This window comes from Odontesthes bonariensis, chromosome 1, assembly GCF_027942865.1.
Source record: "Odontesthes bonariensis isolate fOdoBon6 chromosome 1, fOdoBon6.hap1, whole genome shotgun sequence".
Taxonomy (NCBI): domain Eukaryota; kingdom Metazoa; phylum Chordata; class Actinopteri; order Atheriniformes; family Atherinopsidae; genus Odontesthes; species Odontesthes bonariensis.
Window position 1 is genome coordinate 44867572 of NC_134506.1, and position 22173 is coordinate 44889744.

Genomic DNA, 22173 nt, shown 5'->3' on the forward strand with positions numbered 1-22173 from the left:
GTGTGCAGTCTTTGTTTCCTCTTCCTCTGAATGAAAACGCTCCCGTGTGCAGTCTGAGTTTCCTCTTCCTCTGAATGAAAACGCTCCCGTGTGCAGTCTTTGTTTCCTCTTCCTCTGAATGAAAACGCTCCCGTGTGCAGTCTGAGTTTCCTCTTCCTCTGAATGAAAACGCTCCCGTGTGCAGTCTGAGTTTCCTCTTCCTCTGAATGAAAACGCTCCCGTGTGCAGTCTTTGTTTCCTCTTCCTCTGAATGAAAACGCTCCCGTGTGCAGTCTTTGTTTCCTCTTCCTCTGAATGAAAACGCTCCCGTGTGCAGTCTTTGTTTCCTCTTCCTCTGAATGGAAACTCTCCCGTGTGCAGTCCGAGTTTCCTCTTCCTCTGAATGAAAACGCTCCCGTGTGCAGTCCGAGTTTCCTCTTCCTCTGAATGAAAACGCTCCCGTGTGCAGTCTTTGTTTCCTCTTCCTCTGAATGAAAACGCTCCCGTGTGCAGTCTGAGTTTCCTCTTCCTCTGAATGAAAACGCTCCCGTGTGCAGTCTGAGTTTCCTCTTCCTCTGAATGAAAACGCTCCCGTGTGCAGTCTGAGTTTCCTCTTCCTCTGAATGAAAACGCTCCCGTGTGCAGTCTTTATTTCCTCTTCCTCTGAATGAAAACGCTCCCGTGTGCAGTCCGAGTTTCCTCTTCCTCTGAATGAAAACGCTCCCGTGTGCAGTCCGAGTTTCCTCTTCCTCTGAATGAAAACGCTCCCGTGTGCAGTCTTTGTTTCCTCTTCCTCTGAATGAAAACGCTCCCGTGTGCAGTCTAAGTTTCCTCTTCCTCTGAATGAAAACGCTCCCGTGTGCAGTCTTTGTTTCCTCTTCCTCTGAATGAAAACGCTCCCGTGTGCAGTCTTTGTTTCCTCTTCCTCTGAATGAAACGCTCCCGTGTGCAGTCTTTGTTTCCTCTTCCTCTGAATGAAAACGCTCCCGTGTGCAGTCTGAGTTTCCTCTTCCTCTGAATGAAAACGCTCCCGTGTGCAGTCTGAGTTTCCTCTTCCTCTGAATGAAAACGCTCCCGTGTGCAGTCTTTATTTCCTCTTCCTCTGAATGAAAACGCTCCCGTGTGCAGTCTGAGTTTCCTCTTCCTCTGAATGAAAACGCTTCCGTGTGCAGTCTTTGTTTCCTCTTCCTCTGAATGAAAACGCTCCCGTGTGCAGTCTTTGTTTCCTCTTCCTCTGAATGAAAACGCTCCCGTGTGCAGTCTTTGTTTCCTCTTCCTCTGAATGAAAACGCTCCCGTGTGCAGTCTTTGTTTCCTCTTCCTCTGAATGAAAACGCTCCCGTGTGCAGTCTGAGTTTCCTCTTCCTCTGAATGAAAACGCTCCCGTGTGCAGTCTTTGTTTCCTCTTCCTCTGAATGAAAACGCTCCCGTGTGCAGTCTGAGTTTCCTCTTCCTCTGAATGAAAACGCTCCCGTGTGCAGTCCGAGTTTCCTCTTCCTCTGAATGAAAACGCTCCCGTGTGCAGTCTTTGTTTCCTCTTCCTCTGAATGAAAACGCTCCCGTGTGCAGTCTTTGTTTCCTCTTCCTCTGAATGAAAACGCTCCCGTGTGCAGTCTGAGTTTCCTCTTCCTCTGAATGAAAACGCTCCCGTGTGCAGTCTGAGTTTCCTCTTCCTCTGAATGAAAACGCTCCCGTGTGCAGTCTTTATTTCCTCTTCCTCTGAATGAAAACGCTCCCGTGTGCAGTCTGAGTTTCCTCTTCCTCTGAATGAAAACGCTCCCGTGTGCAGTCTTTGTTTCCTCTTCCTCTGAATGAAAACGCTCCCGTGTGCAGTCTTTGTTTCCTCTTCCTCTTAATGAAAACGCTCCCGTGTGCAGTCCGAGTTTCCTCTTCCTCTGAATGAAAACGCTCCCATGTGCAGTCTTTATTTCCTCTTCCTCTGAATGAAAACGCTCCCGTGTGCAGTCCGAGTTTCCTCTTCCTCTGAATGAAAACGCTCCCGTGTGCAGTCCGAGTTTCCTCTTCCTCTGAATGAAAACGCTCCCGTGTGCAGTCCGAGTTTCCTCTTCCTCTGAATGAAAACGCTCCCGTGTGCAGTCTTTGTTTCCTCTTCCTCTGAATGAAAACGCTCCCGTGTGCAGTCTGAGTTTCCTCTTCCTCTGAATGAAAACGCTCCCGTGTGCAGGAACGTCCTGAGGAGGCTGCTGCAGCAGCCGCAGCACAGCAGGGAGGACATCCTCTCTCTGGAGGAGATCCTGGCTGAAGGAGTGGAGGAGCAGGAGGCAGAAAGTCCAGCTCGCCCTCCAGCTCCGGGTCCGCCCAGCATCCTCCCCAGGCTGTGCAGGGCCAGGATGAAAGCCCTGCAGCAGGCGGCGTCCTACAGCGCTGAGCACGGCTACTTGGACGTCACCATGGAGCTGGGAGCCATGGGTGAGCACATCTTCACATAAATATGCAGATCAGGAGGGTCTGAATGTGTTCGGATCATTTTATTTAGTTGTTTACGGGCCTCCTCAGTCCCAGAGTGTGTTTTATTTTACTGCACCTGCTCAGGGCTGCACAGCCGGGCCTTCCTGTGCAAAGCCTGCATGTTCTCCTGGTGCATGTGTGGGTTCTGCATGTTCTCCTGGTGCATGTGTGGGTTCTGCATGTTCTCCTGGTGCATGTGTGGGTTCTGCTTTGTTCTCCTGGTGCATGTGTGGGTTCTGCCTTGTTCTCCTGGTGCATGTGTGGGTTCTGCATGTTCTCCTGGTGCATGTGTGGGTTCTGCCTTGTTCTCCTGGTGCATGTGTGGGTTCTGCCTTGTTCTCCTGGTGCATGTGTGGGTTCTGCCTTGTTCTCCTGGTGCATGTGTGGGTTCTGCTTTGTTCTCCTGGTGCATGTGTGGGTTCTGCATGTTCTCCTGGTGCATGTGTGGGTTCTGCATGTTCTCCTGGTGCATGTGTGGGTTCTGCATGTTCTCCTGGTGCATGTGTGGGTTCTGCCTTGTTCTCCTGGTGCATGTGTGGGTTCTGCATGTTCTCCTGGTGCATGTGTGGGTTCTGCATGTTCTCCTGGTGCATGTGTGGGTTCTGCTTTGTTCTCCTGGTGCATGTGTGGGTTCTGCCTTGTTCTCCTGGTGCATGTGTGGGTTCTGCCTTGTTCTCCTGGTGCATGTGTGGGTTCTGCATGTTCTCCTGGTGCATGTGTGGGTTCTGCCTTGTTCTCCTGGTGCATGTGTGGGTTCTGCCTTGTTCTCCTGGTGCATGTGTGGGTTCTGCATGTTCTCCTGGTGCATGTGTGGGTTCTGCATGTTCTCCTGGTGCATGTGTGGGTTCTGCTTTGTTCTCCTGGTGCATGTGTGGGTTCTGCCTTGTTCTCCTGGTGCATGTGTGGGTTCTGCATGTTCTCCTGGTGCATGTGTGGGTTCTGCCTTGTTCTCCTGGTGCATGTGTGGGTTCTGCCTTGTTCTCCTGGTGCATGTGTGGGTTCTGCCTTTTTCTCCTGGTGCATGTGTGGGTTCTGCATGTTCTCCTGGTGCATGTGTGGGTTCTGCCTTGTTCTCCTGGTGCATGTGTGGGTTCTGCATGTTCTCCTGGTGCATGTGTGGGTTCTGCTTTGTTCTCCTGGTGCATGTGTGGGTTCTGCATGTTCTCCTGTTGCATGTGTGGGTTCTGCTTTGTTCTCCTGGTGCATGTGTGGGTTCTGCCTTGTTCTCCTGGTGCATGTGTGGGTTCTGCATGTTCTCCTGGTGCATGTGTGGGTTCTGCATGTTCTCCTGGTGCATGTGTGGGTTCTGCTTTGTTCTCCTGGTGCATGTGTGGGTTCTGCCTTGTTCTCCTGGTGCATGTGTGGGTTCTGCCTTGTTCTCCTGGTGCATGTGTGGGTTCTGCCTTGTTCTCCTGGTGCATGTGTGGGTTCTGCCATGTTCTCCTGGTGCATGTGTGGGTTCTTCCTTGTTCTCCTGGTGCATGTGTGGGTTCTGCATGTTCTCCTGGTGCATGTGTGGGTTCTGCTTTGTTCTCCTGGTGCATGTGTGGGTTCTGCATGTTCTCCTGGTGCATGTGTGGGTTCTGCCTTGTTCTCCTGGTGCATGTGTGGGTTCTGCATGTTCTCCTGGTGCATGTGTGGGTTCTGCTTTGTTCTCCTGGTGCATGTGTGGGTTCTGCATGTTCTCCTGGTGCATGTGTGGGTTCTGCATGTTCTCCTGGTGCATGTGTGGGTTCTGCATGTTCTCCTGGTGCATGTGTGGGTTCTGCCATGTTCTCCTGGTGCATGTGTGGGTTCTGCATGTTCTCCTGCTGCATGTGTGGGTTCTGCATGTTCTCCTGGTGCATGTGTGGGTTCTGCCTTGTTCTCCTGGTGCATGTGTGGGTTCTGCCTTGTTCTCCTGGTGCATGTGTGGGTTCTGCCTTGTTCTCCCGGTGCATGTGTGGGTTCTGCTTTGTTCTCCCGGTGCATGTGTGGGTTCTGCATGTTCTCCTGGTGCATGTGTGGGTTCTGCATGTTCTCCTGGTGCATGTGTGGGTTCTGCATGTTCTCCTGGTGCATATGTGGGTTCTGCATGTTCTCCTGGTGCATGTGTGGGTTCTGCCTTGTTCTCCTGGTGCATGTGTGGGTTCTGCATGTTCTCCTGGTGCATGTGTGGGTTCTGCCTTGTTCTCCTGGTGCATGTGTGGGTTCTGCCTTGTTCTCCTGGTGCATGTGTGGGTTCTGCCTTTTTCTCCTGGTGCATGTGTGGGTTCTGCATGTTCTCCTGGTGCATGTGTGGGTTCTGCCTTGTTCTCCTGGTGCATGTGTGGGTTCTGCATGTTCTCCTGGTGCATGTGTGGGTTCTGCTTTGTTCTCCTGGTGCATGTGTGGGTTCTGCATGTTCTCCTGTTGCATGTGTGGGTTCTGCATGTTCTCCTGGTGCATGTGTGGGTTCTGCTTTGTTCTCCTGGTGCATGTGTGGGTTCTGCATGTTCTCCTGGTGCATGTGTGGGTTCTGCATGTTCTCCTGGTGCATGTGTGGGTTCTTCATGGTTCTCCTGGTGCATGTGTGGGTTCTGCCTTGTTCTCCTGGTGCATGTGTGGGTTCTGCATGTTCTCCTGGTGCATGTGTGGGTTCTGCCTTGTTCTCCTGGTGCATGTGTGGGTTCTGCATGTTCTCCTGGTGCATGTGTGGGTTCTGCATGTTCTCCTGGTGCATGTGTGGGTTCTGCATGTTCTCCTGGTGCATGTGTGGGTTCTGCATGTTCTCCTGGTGCATGTGTGGGTTCTGCCTTGTTCTCCTGGTGCATGTGTGGGTTCTGCCTTGTTCTCCTGGTGCATGTGTGGGTTCTGCCTTTTTCTCCTGGTGCATGTGTGGGTTCTGCCTTTTTCTCCTGGTGCATGTGTGGGTTCTGCATGTTCTCCTGGTGCATGTGTGGGTTCTGCCTTGTTCTCCTGGTGCATGTGTGGGTTCTGCATGTTCTCCTGGTGCATGTGTGGGTTCTGCTTTGTTCTCCTGGTGCATGTGTGGGTTCTGCATGTTCTCCTGTTGCATGTGTGGGTTCTGCATGTTCTCCTGGTGCATGTGTGGGTTCTGCTTTGTTCTCCTGGTGCATGTGTGGGTTCTGCATGTTCTCCTGGTGCATGTGTGGGTTCTGCATGTTCTCCTGGTGCATGTGTGGGTTCTTCATGGTTCTCCTGGTGCATGTGTGGGTTCTGCCTTGTTCTCCTGGTGCATGTGTGGGTTCTGCATGTTCTCCTGGTGCATGTGTGGGTTCTGCCTTGTTCTCCTGGTGCATGTGTGGGTTCTGCATGTTCTCCTGGTGCATGTGTGGGTTCTGCATGTTCTCCTGGTGCATGTGTGGGTTCTGCATGTTCTCCTGGTGCATGTGTGGGTTCTGCATGTTCTCCTGGTGCATGTGTGGGTTCTGCCTTGTTCTCCTGGTGCATGTGTGGGTTCTGCCTTGTTCTCCTGGTGCATGTGTGGGTTCTGCCTTTTTCTCCTGGTGCATGTGTGGGTTCTGCATGTTCTCCTGGTGCATGTGTGGGTTCTGCCTTGTTCTCCTGGTGCATGTGTGGGTTCTGCATGTTCTCCTGGTGCATGTGTGGGTTCTGCTTTGTTCTCCTGGTGCATGTGTGGGTTCTGCATGTTCTCCTGTTGCATGTGTGGGTTCTGCATGTTCTCCTGGTGCATGTGTGGGTTCTGCTTTGTTCTCCTGGTGCATGTGTGGGTTCTGCATGTTCTCCTGGTGCATGTGTGGGTTCTGCATGTTCTCCTGGTGCATGTGTGGGTTCTTCATGGTTCTCCTGGTGCATGTGTGGGTTCTGCCTTGTTCTCCTGGTGCATGTGTGGGTTCTGCATGTTCTCCTGGTGCATGTGTGGGTTCTGCCTTGTTCTCCTGGTGCATGTGTGGGTTCAGCATGTTCTCCTGGTGCATGTGTGGGTTCTGCATGTTCTCCTGGTGCATGTGTGGGTTCTGCATGTTCTCCTGGTGCATGTGTGGGTTCTGCATGTTCTCCTGGTGCATGTGTGGGTTCTGCATGTTCTCCTGGTGCATGTGTGGGTTCTGCATGGTCTCCTGGTGACCCTAAACTGGATTAAGCAGTTCTAGGAAATGGATGGATGTATGTGCAAAGAGTCTCCTGAAGCTGCTCTTTATTTAAATGGTTTAATCCTATAAGAACTTACATCATTGAATGTTTTTTTTAACAGTACCTCAGACCAATTATGTCTATATACACTGCTCAAAAAAATTAAAGGAACAGTTTTTTTTATCAGGGTATGGCATGAATTCAATTGCACTTTTCTGATAAAGATTTGGTCAGTTAAAGGCGGGGTAGGGGTTCTTTTTCTGGAGCATTTTTTTTTACATATTGCTTGAAATACTCTTCACACCCCCATTGCAACCAATTAATTAAAAGTTTTGACACAAATATGAAAAGTTTTAGTGGCCTCTAGAACGAACAATCCAGGAAAAACACTGTCCAATCATACTGAACGGACCGTTAACGATGATTGGATTCTGATGCGTCTATCAAACTGCAATCTGCTCCTCCCTCCCCCTCCTCCCCCCTGTGCACGTACCCTGCTCCGTGAACGAATTACGCGTCCAGAAGCTTGGCAGGAAGCTAAACTAGAGCCAGCTTGGCTAGCACCTAGCATTATTAAACGTATAGTTAGCATAAACTAAATACTAAATACGGCAACGATCGATGCTTGCTGTCAGAACAGCGCTCGTGCACCTTCGTGCTCGTGCGCGTTCATGTACTCTAGAGGCGTGGCTTCGGGGGGAAGTCTGAAGAAAAGGGTTGGGACTTTTGACCTGTGTATTTTCAAAATGCAGCTTCTTCTCCACTCCAACTCCTCCAGGACGGCACATCCAAGCGTGCCGATGCAAGGAGATTTGATGTGTCTCCCAGCACAATCTCCAGGACATGGAGGAGATTCCAGGAGACGGGCAGCTAGTCTAGGAGAGCTGGACGGGGCCGTAGACGGTCCTCAACCCATCAGCAGGACCGATATCTGCTGCTTTGTGCAAGGAGGAGCAGGTTGAGCACTGCCCGAGCCCCACAGAATGACCTACAGCAGGCCACTGGTGTGAATGTTTCTGCCCAAACAGGCGTGCCCTGTGCTCACTGCCCAGCACCGTGGAGCTCCATTGGCATTTGCCGGTGACAAAGCTTATGTTACAACCCTCTTAATTATGATTAGTCATGGCACTGGCGTGTAACACAAACAAAGTAAGTAATACCTCAGTCAGTTGATGTCCACAGAAAAAAGTATAATTTATTTATAATTGTGAAAAGGTAACATAACATAACAAAAAGATCATCCAAAACCACAGTGAAGCTTTTACTCTTCAGGGTCTCCGAGGCCAAAACAACAAACAAAACACTCTAATTATGAAATGAAAATATCTCTGGCTAAGAGTCAACTTAAAATTACAAGGGCTAAACTCCCTGCCTGACCAAAAAACAGGAGAAAAGAGTGAGAACAAAAAAAAAAGGCAGAGAACCCCTACCAGCTTCCACTGTGAGAAAACAAAACACAAAATTACTCGTCATTGACCTAAAGTAAATACCAAAACTGTGCACGATCACCAGATCAAGGCCCAGAGGAAAAAGGAAGGGCGGCTTGGCACATGTTGAGTGAAGCTCTTTATGGAGCAGCTGACGAGCTGTAATACCAATCACCTGTGGCAGCAAGGCAGGCCTGAAACACAGGAAAAGGTAAGAGAGCTGCCCCCCTTGGAGGTCAGGGACCGTAACACCATAGAACACCAGAATTGGCATGTCCGCCACTGGCGCCCTGTGCTTTTCACAGATGAGAGCATGTGATAGATGTGAAAGGGTCTGGAGAAGCCAAGGAGAACGCTGTGCTGCCTGTAACATCATTCAGCATGAGCGATTCGGTGGTGGGTCAGTGACGGTCCGGGGAGGCGTATCCATGGAGGGACGCACAGACCTCTACAGGCTAGAGAAAGGCAGTCGTACTGCCATTAGGTATCGGGATGAAATCTTTGAACTCATGGTCAGACCCTACGCTGGTGCTGTAGGCCCTGGGCCCGGCCTCATGTGGTAAAAGTGTCCAGGCAGTATCTGGAGGATGAAGGAATTGATACAATTGAATGGCCTTCACGATCACCTGACCTAAACCCGATAGAACATCTCTGGGACACAATGTTTCGATCCATCGGACGTCGTCGGGTTGCTCCTCAGACTTTACAGGAGCTCACTGATGCCCTTAGACAGATCTGGGAGGACATCCCACAAGACGCCATCCATTAGGCAAGGCAATTTTATTTATAGAGCACAATTCGTACGCAATTCAAAGTGCTTCACAGCTACATCAAATCACAAGAAGGCAATAAAATCATTAAAAATTAAAAAAAATAAATAAATAATAATAATAAAAATTTTTAAAAAACCATTAAAAATAATCATTAATTAATTTAAAACTGAAGAGTGCAAATAAAATACTTTCAGGTGGGGGCCACACAAGATATTAAGGTGCTGTTTACACATACCCGGGTATTTTGATAAACGAAGGCCTTTCCCTTCGTTTGTGCCTTTCGTTTATACACAAACGGAGTTTTTTCCTCCGAAAACGAGGCATAAAAAAAACTCCGGCAAAAGTGGAGATTTTTTTAAAAACTCCGTTTAGCGTTTGTGTGTAAACTGGTTGAAAGAGACAAAAACGGAGTTTTGGGCAATTGAGAATGAGGAGTTGTCGTCATAGTACAGTGCCCCGCCCCTATCCGCCATGTTGGCAGGATGCTAGCGTGAAAACGCCATTCTCTCCGTTCGTTTACAGTGTACGCCTGTGTTTTTAAATCGGTAAGTTTAAACAGTCCGGAATTGAAAGAACATGCCTGGAAATCACTGCTGTGTGAAGAACTGTACAGTACCTCACATAATACGTTTGGGAAACATAGGAACAACGAAATACATTTTTTTGAAGTTCTTCCTGTCAGCGGTTCTCTGTTAGGCTTCTGATTGGCTTGTGTGGAATTCTCATTGTTCTAACACTGCCACCGTCAGGCTTGGCGTAATTTAACAGCTCTTGATAGCGTTTTTATGCTGATCAATGTAGACGTTTTTTTTTTTTTTTTAAAACGGGGCTGTGTGCACCTTGTTATTTTTGCAAACGAAGGTTAGAAAATATGCGTTTATCAACATACCCGGGTATGTGTAAACAGCACCTAAGTAGAATTTTGAGTTGCAGAAATTGAATTTTGGCAAAATGGACTTACCTGCCACATTTGATTTTTGGGGTGTCTATATATTGAGCCTTCTGTAGGCTAAAAACTTTTATTTCCATCAAAAGATGTGCCATCCTTTTGTTCCTTAGACATTAAACTGTCCATATCGGTATAAATATCCAACGGATTTTTCTTTCACGTTGAAATCTGATGTGTTTTCAAAGTGTTTCTTTAATTTTTTTGAGCAGTGTGTATATATAAATGCATGTCTACATGTCTTGATTTATGCCAGAGCTTCTGAGGGGAAAGTGTTTCCCAAACTTGTTCTGAAAACTGGGATGTGCTGCTGGGTTCTGTCTGGTTCCAGGTGTTCCCTGGAGGCTGCACACCTGGCTGGAGTCGCTGCACAGAGCGCAGCAGCTGTGCAGGGACGAGGTGACGGTGTCCCTCCTCGCAGAGTTCCCCTCCATCAGGACGGAGGACTACAGCCCCGAGCTGCTCTCCACAGGCATCCCGCTCATGTTCCGCATGCTGGAGGCCAGCAAGGTACCGACCGGCCGTCAGAGAGTACAGAGAGCCAAAGAGTTTCAGCTTAAAGAAAGAAAGAAAATCAGTTTCAGCTCAGAGTACAGAGAGCCAAAGAGTTTCAGCTTAAAGAAAGAAAACCAGTTTCAGCTCAGAGTACAGAGAGCCAAAGAGTTTCAGCTTAAAGAAAGGAATAAAATAACTGCAGTTATTCAACATAAAATAAAGCGTTCAGTCGAGAATGAACCTGATCTGTGGAGCTGGACTTTCCTGCATGAGGGAAACTGCAGGTGGATTATATTTCCATCCTGTTAAGTCATGTCCACAACCGACTCTAATGAGGATATTAAAGATATTAGCATCAGAATATACTTCAAGTAGCCAGAAAACTCATTCAGCAAATCTCATAAACCAGTGTTTTATTTCCTATAAAACGTAAACATGTTGAAAGTCAGTTTAGGATAATAAATAAAAAATTAATTTCATATTTACAAAATAAAATCTTCTCAAATTGATTGATTTGATTTTTTTTTATTTATTTATTTTTTATTTATTTTTTTATTTAAAAAAATGTATTTATTATTATTAGTTAGTAGTATTTTAATTAAAATTTATATAATTATTGTTGTTGTTAATATGCAATCATTGTAAATATTAATATTTTTTTGATCTACTTGACTAATTTGAATTTCCCCCATTGGGGGGGATGAATAAAGTATTTTTCTATTGTATTCTAAATGAATTCTCCATTACAAAGGATGGTGATGCTGCCACAGACCAACACTCATCTTCATCTTCTCACATTCATCTACATGGAAAAACATTGATCAGTATAAATGTTATGATCCCGAGGAGTTGTGGGATGGAATTCCTTTACTTTCCTTTAAAGGATGAGCTCCTGTTTCAGAGCTAAAAGAGAAAATAAGAGGCTTTTAAGCTCCTTCTCTTAGCATTTGGAGAATTAAACCAGCTCTTCTTATGGCTGCCACTCCACTGCTGATGGGAGAAAAGAGACGGCCATGTTTCAGCCTTCAGCTGTTCCACCTGCTCTGTTAGCTCACCTGTCTCTGATCACCTGATCGTCCTCGGCTGTCTTTACACTTCCAGTTTGTCCCGTGGGATCTTGTTTTTCTGCTGCCTTCCTTCCTCCAGCTTGTGTTTATTTAAGCTTTCCATCGGGGGACATGTTGGGTACAGGTCTTTGTTCACGTTGGGATCTTCCTCTGCAGGACTACGTGGTGACGAAGCGTCTGGCCTCCGTCTTTTCTCACTGCTACGGCTCCGCCCCCATCCACGCCGTGCCGCCCTTGGACGCCACTCTGTCCACGCAGCTGGGTAACCACTCAGACGCCAGTTTCTTAGCTTCCGCATTGAACTGACACGTGAATGACAACACGCCTCTGTGCTCAGATATTCGTTTCCTGAACAACGAGGAGATGTCTGACGTCACGTTCGTGGTGGACGGGCGTCCGTTCTTCGCTCATCGGGTGCTGCTGATGTCGGCCTCTGAGAGGTTCGCTTATTTCTTCACTTAAGTCACTTTTTGCTTTAAAGCTTTTGTTTCAGCTCATGATTTATTCTGTAATTGTTTGTGTTTAAAATAAATTGAATGATGTTTAAAATTGATCTCCTGGTGAAACTGGTGACAGAAACTAAACAAACCCACGTCATAAACTACATGTATGTGCAGTTATTTAAGGCGAGACGCGGCAGGCAAAAGCAGGGAGTTTTCATGCAGTGGTCAATTTTGAGATTTTGGGCCAGTCTACTCCTTCAACATGTGTTCTTTCAACCTGCTATAAAGAAAACGTTGAAAACTTAAATTAAAATGTTTATTTTGTTACATTTTGTTTACTTGCGGCAGTACGTTTCGACCGAATTTACCAAAAAGTTAGCATTCCAACGCGCCATGCCGAGCTTTTTACTGAAGTCTGTCATGACTGGTATCGTTGGAAAGCTCTGAGGCTGAGTTTGAAACCGCATACTTCTCCTACTACTCCTACTAACTTTCTGAGTTAGTATGCGAGTTTGAGTAAGCGCAAAGTTCCCGGATGCATACTAGATTCTCCTAAATGTTGGGTATGCATCATGAGGTCACTACTCATACTCAAACTACCCAAGATGCAACGTAACGTAACGTCGCTGATCGTCATTTCCTGTCAAAACGGCAGTTTCAAGCTAGCTACAACGAGGGTAGGTTCACTTCCTGTTTTCAAAACAAAAGCACCAATTGTATGGTAATGGCTTTCTCTATGATAAAAGGCAACGGGTATTTTATTTTGTGAAAATAACCGGAAGTGCGTTGCTAACTGCGGCTAGCTTTAGTAGCGCCGAATTCGTGGGAACTAAATTGTAAACAGCCGGTATTTTGTCAGGTTTTCAACACGTTGGGGATCTAAACGACTACTTTCTCACCTGAAAATGTTTCAAATGTTGCTAAAGTTTACAGAGTTTAGAGCTTAAGGGAAATCAGCTTCAGGCCGGCTGATTTCGGCTCGGGCAGGAGCGCAATGCATTGTGGGTAAACGTTCTGCATACTGTCTGATCGATGAGTATGCCGTATGTATTACAGCCTGAGTCTCCTGCACAATGATACGTCACCCAAATAACGGCACTTCCTTTCTACCAGTAACCAATCAGGAATGTCGAAAGGCGGATTTGTAGCTAATGACAAAATCTCATTGGCGCTGCTCGTTTCTGCTAACGTGATTCGCTCAGACGCATCACGTGGAATGCCTCATAACACCGCAACTTTCAAAGAAAAGAAAGCAACAATTGCGCTTTGCAAGATGCAATAAAAGAAAAATCTATTAGAGTAGCTGATGAACCATCGGGAAGCAGCACGTCTGACCGTAAACTGTCGTTAGCAAACCGAGGGGAGTTAATGACAGCGGCTGCTCATACATGTCACACGTCTCAAAGAATTGATCTGCCATCTTTTATTGTATTGAGCTTGTATTCTTTATTAATAAGATTATTTTATTTAATATTAGTATTACTAAGGGCCTGAGCATTTATTCTGTTTTAGAGCAATTGTTTCCAATACAAATATATTGAATTCCTCTATTTAAATCTTTAAATGCCGTTTTCTCAAAATCATTTTTTTGTATTTTTCCAGCATCAATATCTCAGCCTATGGAGCACCTACTCACACCAAACTTTCCAGTTATACACTTAGCAGTATCCTGAAGATGTTTACAGAAGGATTTGTTGATAAATCATTCCTGGCCTGATTTATGTGACATTATAATAAAAAACTATGGCGAAAATCTATGTTTTTTTAGGTTATGGATAGTATATTTTGATTTCCTAGGAAATGAAAGCAGATATCCTGAAATCCCTCTGTAATTTTCTTTTCATTTTGTGTGTAAACGAAATGAAAAATTAATTTTGCACCTGGATTTATCATATGTTCAGATCTATCTTCTGGAAATATGTGCAAATTTGTGCATATTTAATGAGATGGTGCCTAATTTGCATAATTACACATACATTTTTTTTTCATACTTGTATAAGTAATCAACTGAGGAAGTTTCATGGTGATATCTATTATTTTAAAATATTACCCTATTCACCTGTAGCATCTCGCCTTAAGAATTAAAACACGAATGAAGGCAGGAAAAAGCGAAAAACCTGCAGAATAGGAAGGTTTTATTGGATTCTTGCGTTTGTTCCTGCCTGAAAATCATGTTGATGATTCAGTGATGGATCTGAATGCATTCAGCATGTGAACAAATAATGACTCTTTCATACGTTTCCTTCCAACATCGTACTTTAGTTTCTTGGAATAATTCGCACACCAAAACACTTTACTATGGCTGGGCGCGTTAACTCGTTATTTAACGCCGATAAATATTTTATTGCTCATTAACGCAGGTTTTATTATTTATTTTATTATTGTAAAAGTCTGTCGCTCACAGGCTTTTATTTTGTAAAAGTCTGTCGCTCACAGGCTTTTATTTTGTAAAAGTCTGTCGCTCACAGGCTTTTATTTTGTAAAGTCTGCTGCTGTCTGCTGTGGAACCGTTAAAGAAAGTAATCGGCGGATCCACCAAACATGGAGAAGGGTACGGAACTTTTACTCGGCCATTTTCATTTTAAAGTTCTTCCAGACGGCGGAGTCGACAGAACCAAAGTCATCTGTAAACACTGCCAAGTTGAATTGTCTTCTCAGCGTAGTAGTTCCAGTCTAAAATATCACTTAAAGGCAAAACACACAACTGATAGCAGCAAGTCATTCAAGGAAACAGACAGTGGAGCGAGGCTTCTACATAAAAACTACAGAAAGATGCTGATGTTAAAAGTGTGTTTGCACAACAAATGTTATGGCACTTTCATTCATATGGCAGCACATTTAAAATAAAGCTAAATGCTAAAAGCTATACACTACTTTTGGATTCATTTTTGGATTCTGCGTACAAATGCGATTAATCGTGATTAATCAGGGAAATCATGTGATTAATTAGATTAAACATTTTAATCGTTACCCAGCCCTATTCTTTACTCTTTATCATTTAAGCTATCGGCGTAACCTGTGACCTAAATCAGCACTTTACTTGGTAGCTTTCCCAGAAATGTGATTGTTTAAAGCAGAAATCCTGGAATATCCTGGAATAAATCCTGGAAAGAGGAGCTTTGCGGTCTAACCTGGAGGATAAATCCTCTCATAGGTGTTGGTTACATACAAAGTCTGTGCAGTAATCTGATGTTAACGCCTCAAACTCACAGAGAAGGTAAACTGAAAACAGTTTGAGATTTAAAATCTGATTCATCCGGTTTCATGCTGACAGGTTTCGGCGGATGCTCGCAGATTCCCCCGACGACATCATCCACATCGGTCACATGACCTACGGCACCTTCCAGGTTGGATTCTGACCGCTGTCGTCTGCAGATGTGACTGAGATGAGGCTCGTTGGCTGGCTGGTGATGAAGTGTGTTTGTTCCTCCAGATGGTGATGGAGTCGCTGTACTGTGGAGGAACGGAGGGCCGGATGATCTCTCACTCTGAGGCCATGATGGTAACAGTCTGTCTGCTGCAGATGTAAAGATGGTCTGCAGCAGACATTTAGACCCTTCTGTGTTTCCTTCTGGAAGAAACCACCTCAGCACAACGATCTGAGCTGGACGGTTTGCGGCGGCTCGAGTTCAGATGTTTTGTGGTTGCTTTGCAGCTTCTGCCGGTGGCCGCCTTCTTCCAGGTCCGAGGTCTGCAGAGATGCTGCGAGATGACGCTGTCGCAGAGTCTGACTCTGGACAACGCTGTGAGCCTCTACCGGACGGCCAAGGTACAAAACACAAGCCGACACACGATGGCGAGAGGACGGAGCTTTCCTCTGCGACGTCAGAGCATGAACATCTGGAAGTAAAAAGTCAGACAGCGTTTAGATCAGCTTAAAGCTCGAGGTGATGGGTTGGAGCTTTGTTTCTAGAGTCTTCTATCAAGGAAAAGAGATCTTATGGACCTTTAAATCCTGCCACCTGTGAGGATGTTTCTGCCCTAAGAAACTAAAACAGACCAAACCTCTCCTACTGTAACAGTTACAGCGGACATCCTACAGCACATTGTATCACTGTGATGAAATATGTAAATATATACAGAGGTGGGCAGAGCAGCCAAAAATTGTACTCAAGTAAAAGTACTGTTACTTCAGAATAATATGACTCAAGTAAAAGTAAAAAGTATTCATCCAAATAATTACTTGAGTAAGAGTAAAAAAAGTGCTCGGTGAAAAAACTACTCAAGTACTGAGTAACTGTTGAGTAACGTCTGATTTATTTGTTAACACAAGCATTCAATCAGACAGACAAAAATACTAAATAATCATCTTTAGGCAAATTAGAGTTCATCCAATTGATCAAATAAATTTAAATGAATTAATTCATTACAAAATAGCTTAAATTAAAATAATCCAGGTAAATTCAAGAGACTTAGGAAATGTTTAAAACATATGTAACCCATATGTAACCTAAAAAACAAACATTCACCTATCCATGGGGGGAAAAACGAGTTTAGGAAACTTAGCGCTACATGTTTCCTCAAGTTAGATGTTGAGTTTCTGCTGAAATGTGCGTTTGTTTTGGTTGCCACAGAAGACACATAATGTAGCTGCTGTTTCTCACTCTTTGTAAGGTAAACATGCTTTCAGTATGAGGCCTCGTCTGCGTCTTCATTTCCCACCGTTGGTTCTGACATTTTTCATCTGTTTCTTTGTTTGTTTGCTACGACTGCTAATGCTAAAGCTAACCCGTCCCGCCGCTGAGATCGAGTACGGTCACGTGACCAGACTGCACGGCTGCGTCTGATTGGTGGAACACAGTCAGGTGGTAGAGCCTTTGGTGGAAGTCTCTCTCTCTGTCAGAATAAAACATTAAAATGAGGCGTACGCGGGGGGATAAAAATAATGAGGCGTAGAATACCAAAGAGGTAAGAAGAAAAGTAACCAGCTCATTGTAGCCTAATGTAGCGGAGTAAGAGGACAGTTTCTGCTGCACACATCTACTCAAGGAAAAGTAAAAAGTATAGAGATTTAAAACTACTCCTAGAAGTATAATGTTTTCAAAAACTTACTCAAGTAAATGTAACTCATTACTACCCACCTGTGTGTGTGTATATATGTATGTATGTGTGTGTGTGTGTATGTATATATATATATATATATATATATACACACACACACATTTTAATGTTTTAATGAAATGGTTGAGCCTGAGGTTCATTTATATATTATATTTAATTTTTCTAATAAAACTATGTCTAACTGAGACATATTTAAATGTTTCTTGTATAAAAACAATGACAATAAAGTTGGATCCTGCTGTATTACAGTATAATCAGTCCAGAGAGTTATTAAATACTTTAGTTATAACTACAGGAAATCAACAGTTGATACAGTAATATATTGCTATAATAAAACTAACTGAGACATATTTAAATGTTTCTCCCTTCATCTACAGCTCCAACATTTAAAGTATTTAAAGTAATCTCTTGGAAATCATGTAAATAACTGAACATTTAAGCTCAAACTGTAGGTTAATGGCATGTGGACCTACAGTTTATCACTTTATATTCAAGGTTTGAGTTTGAAACTGTAAATTTGAGTAATTTAACCACAGAATGTAGAACCAAATGTGATGTTTAAAGGACATTTTGATTAATTACAGAACTACAGCGGTGCTTATAAACCTCTAATTTCAAATGTCAGGTACTTTTGACTTAATAGTAACTTTAATCAATTGAAAAGTAATTTGATATCGATATTTGTATGACAATAATTCTGAGCTTTCGAATGTAAACTGACCGTATTTTAAGTTGGAAAAGTCTGTGTCTCCTACATGCATGAGGAGCTTACTGCTCTGTCCACATATAAATGGACAGTTGTGCTGAATCTCTTTCTTCTTCTTCTTCTTGTATGTTTGGATGTGCAGCACCACGGAGGAGCTGAGCTCTGCAGGTTCTGTGAGGGGTTCTTCTTGCAGCACATGGACCACTTCCTGGACAGAGAGGACTTCCACCGCCTGCTGCTCTGCCCAGAGGCCAGCACCCATTCAGGGCTGGGACAGAACCAGGACCCTCCGGTCCTCCTGAGGCACCTGGAGGCCTCACTGATCCACAGACTTTACAGCCTCCATGCTGCGTGTCGAGGTTAGAAAGACTGAAACCTCACCGGTACGTGTGAACTGGATCCATACTGGACACCGTGTGTTACAGCAGAAGAAGAACAGAATGCAGAAATCATTGATCATAAGTTACTCCTATTTATTAGACTTAACTAGATCTAATCATGAGCCAAGACATTTAGTTAAAACATTCAGTTTCTGCTCATGGCTGTTAATGTCGGTTTATTTTACTGTTGTTTGGACAAACTGAGTAATAATAACTTTATTATTAAAGCGTGACGAACAAATACATAAAACAGTATGTTGTGTCTGCCGGTGTTCAAAGCTGAATGAACATCCTGTAAGTGGTGATTCCATCATTTTTACCAGAGGTTGAGTCTGGGCCAACAGGTGTTACACGCTTGTACTTACGGGTGTTACGCGCCTGTGCTTACGGGTGTTACACGCCTGTGCTTACGGGTGTTACACGCCTGTGCTTACAGGTGTTACGCACCTGTGCTTACAGGTGTTACGCACCTGTACTTACGGGTGTTACACGCCTGTGCTTACAGGTGTTACGCGCCTGTGCTTACAGGTGTTACGCACCTGTGCTTACGGGTGTTACGCGCCTGTGCTTACGGGTGTTTCGCACCTGTGCTTACGGGTGTTACGCACCTGTGCTTACGGGTGTTACACGCCTGTGCTTACAGGTGTTACGCGCCTGTGCTTACGGGTGTTACGCACCTGTGCTTACGGGTGTTACGCGCCTGTGCTTACGGGTGTTACACGCCTGTGCTTACAGGTGTTACGCGCCTGTGCTTACGGGTGTTACGCACCTGTGCTTACGGGTGTTACGCGCCTGTGCTTACGGGTGTTACGCGCCTGTGCTTACGGGTGTTACACGCCTGTGCTTACAGGTGTTACACGCTTGTACTTACGGGTGTTACACGCCCGTGCCAACAGGTGTTACACGCTTGTATTTACGGGTGTTACGCACCTGTGCTTACGGGTGTTACACGCCTGTGCTTACAGGTGTTACGCGCCTGTGCTTACAGGTGTTACGCACCTGTGCTTACGGGTGTTACGCGCCTGTGCTTACGGGTGTTACACGCCTGTGCTTACAGGTGTTACACGCTTGTACTTACGGGTGTTACACGCCCGTGCCAACAGGTGTTACACGCTTGTATTTACGGGTGTTACACGCCTGTGCCAACGGGTGTTACACGCTTGTACTTACGGGTGTTACACGCTTGTACTTACGGGTGTTACACGCCTGTGCCAACAGGTGTTACACGCTTGTACTTACGGGTGTTACACGCCTGTGCTTACAGGTGTTACGCGCCTGTGCTTACAGGTGTTACGCGCCTGTGCTTACAGGTGTTACGCGCCTGTGCTTACAGGTGTTACGCACCTGTACTTACAGGTGATACGCGCCTGTGCTTACAGGTGTTACACGCCTGTGCCAACAGGTGTTACACGCTTGTACTTACGGGTGTTACACGCCTGTGCCAACAGGTGTTACACGCTTGTACTTACAGGTGTTACACGCTTGTACTTACGGGTGTTACGCGCCTGTGCTTACAGGTGTTACGCGCCTGTGCTTACGGGTGTTACACGCCTGTGCTTACGGGTGTTACGCCCCTGTGCTTACGGGTGTTACGCACCTGTGCTTACGGGTGTTACGCGCCTGTGCTTACGGGTGTTACGCGCCTGTGCTTACGGGTGTTACGCGCCTGTGCTTACAGGTGTTACGCGCCTGTAGCAGATGGTCTTATGAAGTACTCAATTCAGTCTGAAATCTGAGCTTTTGGCTTACAAGGAATATTTTTACATGTTTTTTTTTAAAGAAAAACCTTTTTAACTAAAAAAAAAAAAAAAAAAAAAAAAGATGGATTTATCTTAATTTTAACTGAGCTGCTGGTGCTTTAGCTGCCACAGCAGCAACACGTATGGCGGGAAGTCTTTTTCAAGATTAAAGCAAATCCTCTGCAGCTGAACATAGATAAAGGAAACAAACGGCAGCCTCCGAATATGTAAATGATGAAGTGTTTCTGTGAATAAATGTTTAATAATCAAAGATGTTGGACCAAAATCAGACAAGCATCACACGCAAACCTTTCCAAAGTCAACAGATTTATTCCTTTAGCACTGAAGTTGTTCACAGTAACATCACAAGGGAATACATTGCCAGTGGTCATCCTGCTCAGCTGTAGCGCTCCAAGTCCGTTCTGTGTGCTCTGGACTCTCACAGTAGAAAAGGAGGAAAGCAAACAATGAAAGGTATTGCTTTAATTTGACTCTGATAACCCAACACCCACCCAGCTGGTCTGAGTGAGCGGCCCGATCGCCAGCGAGGTCCCTCTTTTGAGGGGATGAGTGAGGAGGATGCATTGCACGGTTACTGCGTGCACACAGTCATCAGAAGGGGGAAAGAGGGAACAGTTGGCGAAGGAAATCAAAAAATCTGAAGGCAAATTAATGCAAAAGCACATAAAAAAACAGAAGTACATAAAAGCGTGAAGAGAAAAAAGGGAAGAGGAGAACAATTCCAACGACATGCAAAGAAAAGACGAATGCTGAACATGCAAACAACCGTACGTGGTCAAAGCTAAGAGTAGGAATCCCCCTTGTTTTGTTTTTTTTAAATAAGCTTGTCAGTTATTTACAGAATGAGTGTTTGGTGAGCTCTGAGTCATTGTACGCACGGAAAGGGGGGGGGCGGGAGGAGCCGACAATTATCAACGAAGGGTTTGTTCCTCAAAGAGGCTAAAGTCTACATTCTTAAATTACAGCAAATCATTTTCCAAACTTATTTTACAAGATTTATCTCTTCAAAAAAAAGGCTCAAAAAGAAAAGAAATGCTCACAGAAATATAACTTAAACATGACAAAAATATCCTTAAATAACCCCAACATTGAGAACATTCTCTACATCTTTCATATAAATAACCGATTAATAAATAACAAATGACAAAAATACAAAAATATACACAGCAGTTCAATATCGTCCGAAACCTGCAGATAATACAAAAGAACCTGATGAACGAACATTAAAAACACGGCGACTCCGTGAAAAAAAACTGAACCAAAATTATGTCAAAAGTGCAAAAAAATGAACGGAGACGTTTCAGAGTCATGGTCACACCCGCATCGTCTGCAGCTCACACACGGGATCTTAAAACCTGGAACTAAACCGGATTAAGTGGTTATAGGATGGATGGATGCCGGAGCTTCCTGTTTGAAAAGACGCCTGCGTGCTATCCAACGGTCAGCAGGGGGCGTCTTTTAGGACTCGTGTGACATTAAAACGATGTTTAATGCTGGGCTACGTTTGGAAACAAAGACTTGGGCTGTGTTCGAAACCGCATACTTCCATACTGCATACTCATCGATCAGACAGTATGCAGAGCGTTTACCCACAATGCATTTCGCTCCTGCCCGAGCCGAAATCAGCCGGCCTGAAGCTGATTTCCCTTAAGCTCTAAACTCTGTAAACTTTAGCAACATTTGAAACATTTTCAGGTGAGAAAGTAGTCGTTTAGATCCCCAACGTGTTGAAAACCTGACAAAATACCGGCTGTTTACAATTTTGTTCCCATGAATTCGGCGCTACTAAAGCTAGCCGCAGTGAGCAACGCACTTCCGGTTATTTTCACAAAATAAAATACCCGTTGCCTTTTATCATCGGGAAAGCCATTGCCATACAATTGGTGCTTTTGTTTTGAAAACAGGAAGTGAACCTACCCTCGTTGTAGCTAGCTTGAAACTGTCGTTTTGACAGGAAATGACGATCGGCGACGTCACGTAACGTTGCATCTTGAGTAGTTTGAGTATGAGTAGTGACCTCATGATGCATACCCAACATTTAGGAGAATCTAGTATGCATCCGGGAACTTCTGCTTACTCAAACTTGCATACTAACTGAAAAAGTTAGTAGGAGTAGTAGGAGAAGTACGGTTTCGAACACTGGTGAAGCAAAACAAACTTATTAAAACAAAGCTAGCTTATTAGCTGGGTCGTTCTGAAAATAACCTTTAGATGAACTGATATCTGATCTACCAACTCATCCTGCACTTAGCAGCTTCTTCTAACTGTGTGGGTGCCTGATCACGCCGGTTAAATTGACCAATCAGAGAAGACTGGGCATATTGGGAGGGTGTTGGCGTCCCTGGCTACTTTCTTTAAAACTCAACAACTTCCCACAGGAATCACAGCGATCGATTATGAACCGTGAAAATGAGCCATTTGAAATGCTGGCGTGACCAAGCTTACAGAAGAATAGAAAATAAAATATGGCAACAACTGTGTAACATAATGTCACAACAACACTTTGTACATACAGAGCATTATTCAGTCTGTACAACAGAATAGATCATTCATTTATATAATATCACCCCCCCCCCCCCCCCCACTTATCATAC

General features: G+C 45.0%; 1 protein-coding gene across 1 annotated transcript in view; it reads left to right on the forward strand.

The window, feature by feature from the left end:
* Window positions 1-18009, forward strand: part of LOC142397270 (ankyrin repeat and BTB/POZ domain-containing protein 2-like) — a 50652-nt gene extending 32643 nt beyond the window's left edge. The window contains exons 10-17 of the mRNA XM_075484458.1: window positions 2164-2408; window positions 9999-10177; window positions 11386-11491; window positions 11567-11669; window positions 14947-15019; window positions 15106-15174; window positions 15328-15441; window positions 17582-18009. Coding sequence (XP_075340573.1) covers window positions 2164-2408; window positions 9999-10177; window positions 11386-11491; window positions 11567-11669; window positions 14947-15019; window positions 15106-15174; window positions 15328-15441; window positions 17582-17803 — 1111 coding nt within the window. The 3' untranslated portion in view covers window positions 17804-18009. The remainder of the gene's footprint in view (window positions 1-2163; window positions 2409-9998; window positions 10178-11385; window positions 11492-11566; window positions 11670-14946; window positions 15020-15105; window positions 15175-15327; window positions 15442-17581) is intronic.
* The last annotated feature ends 4164 nt before the right edge of the window (window positions 18010-22173 follow it).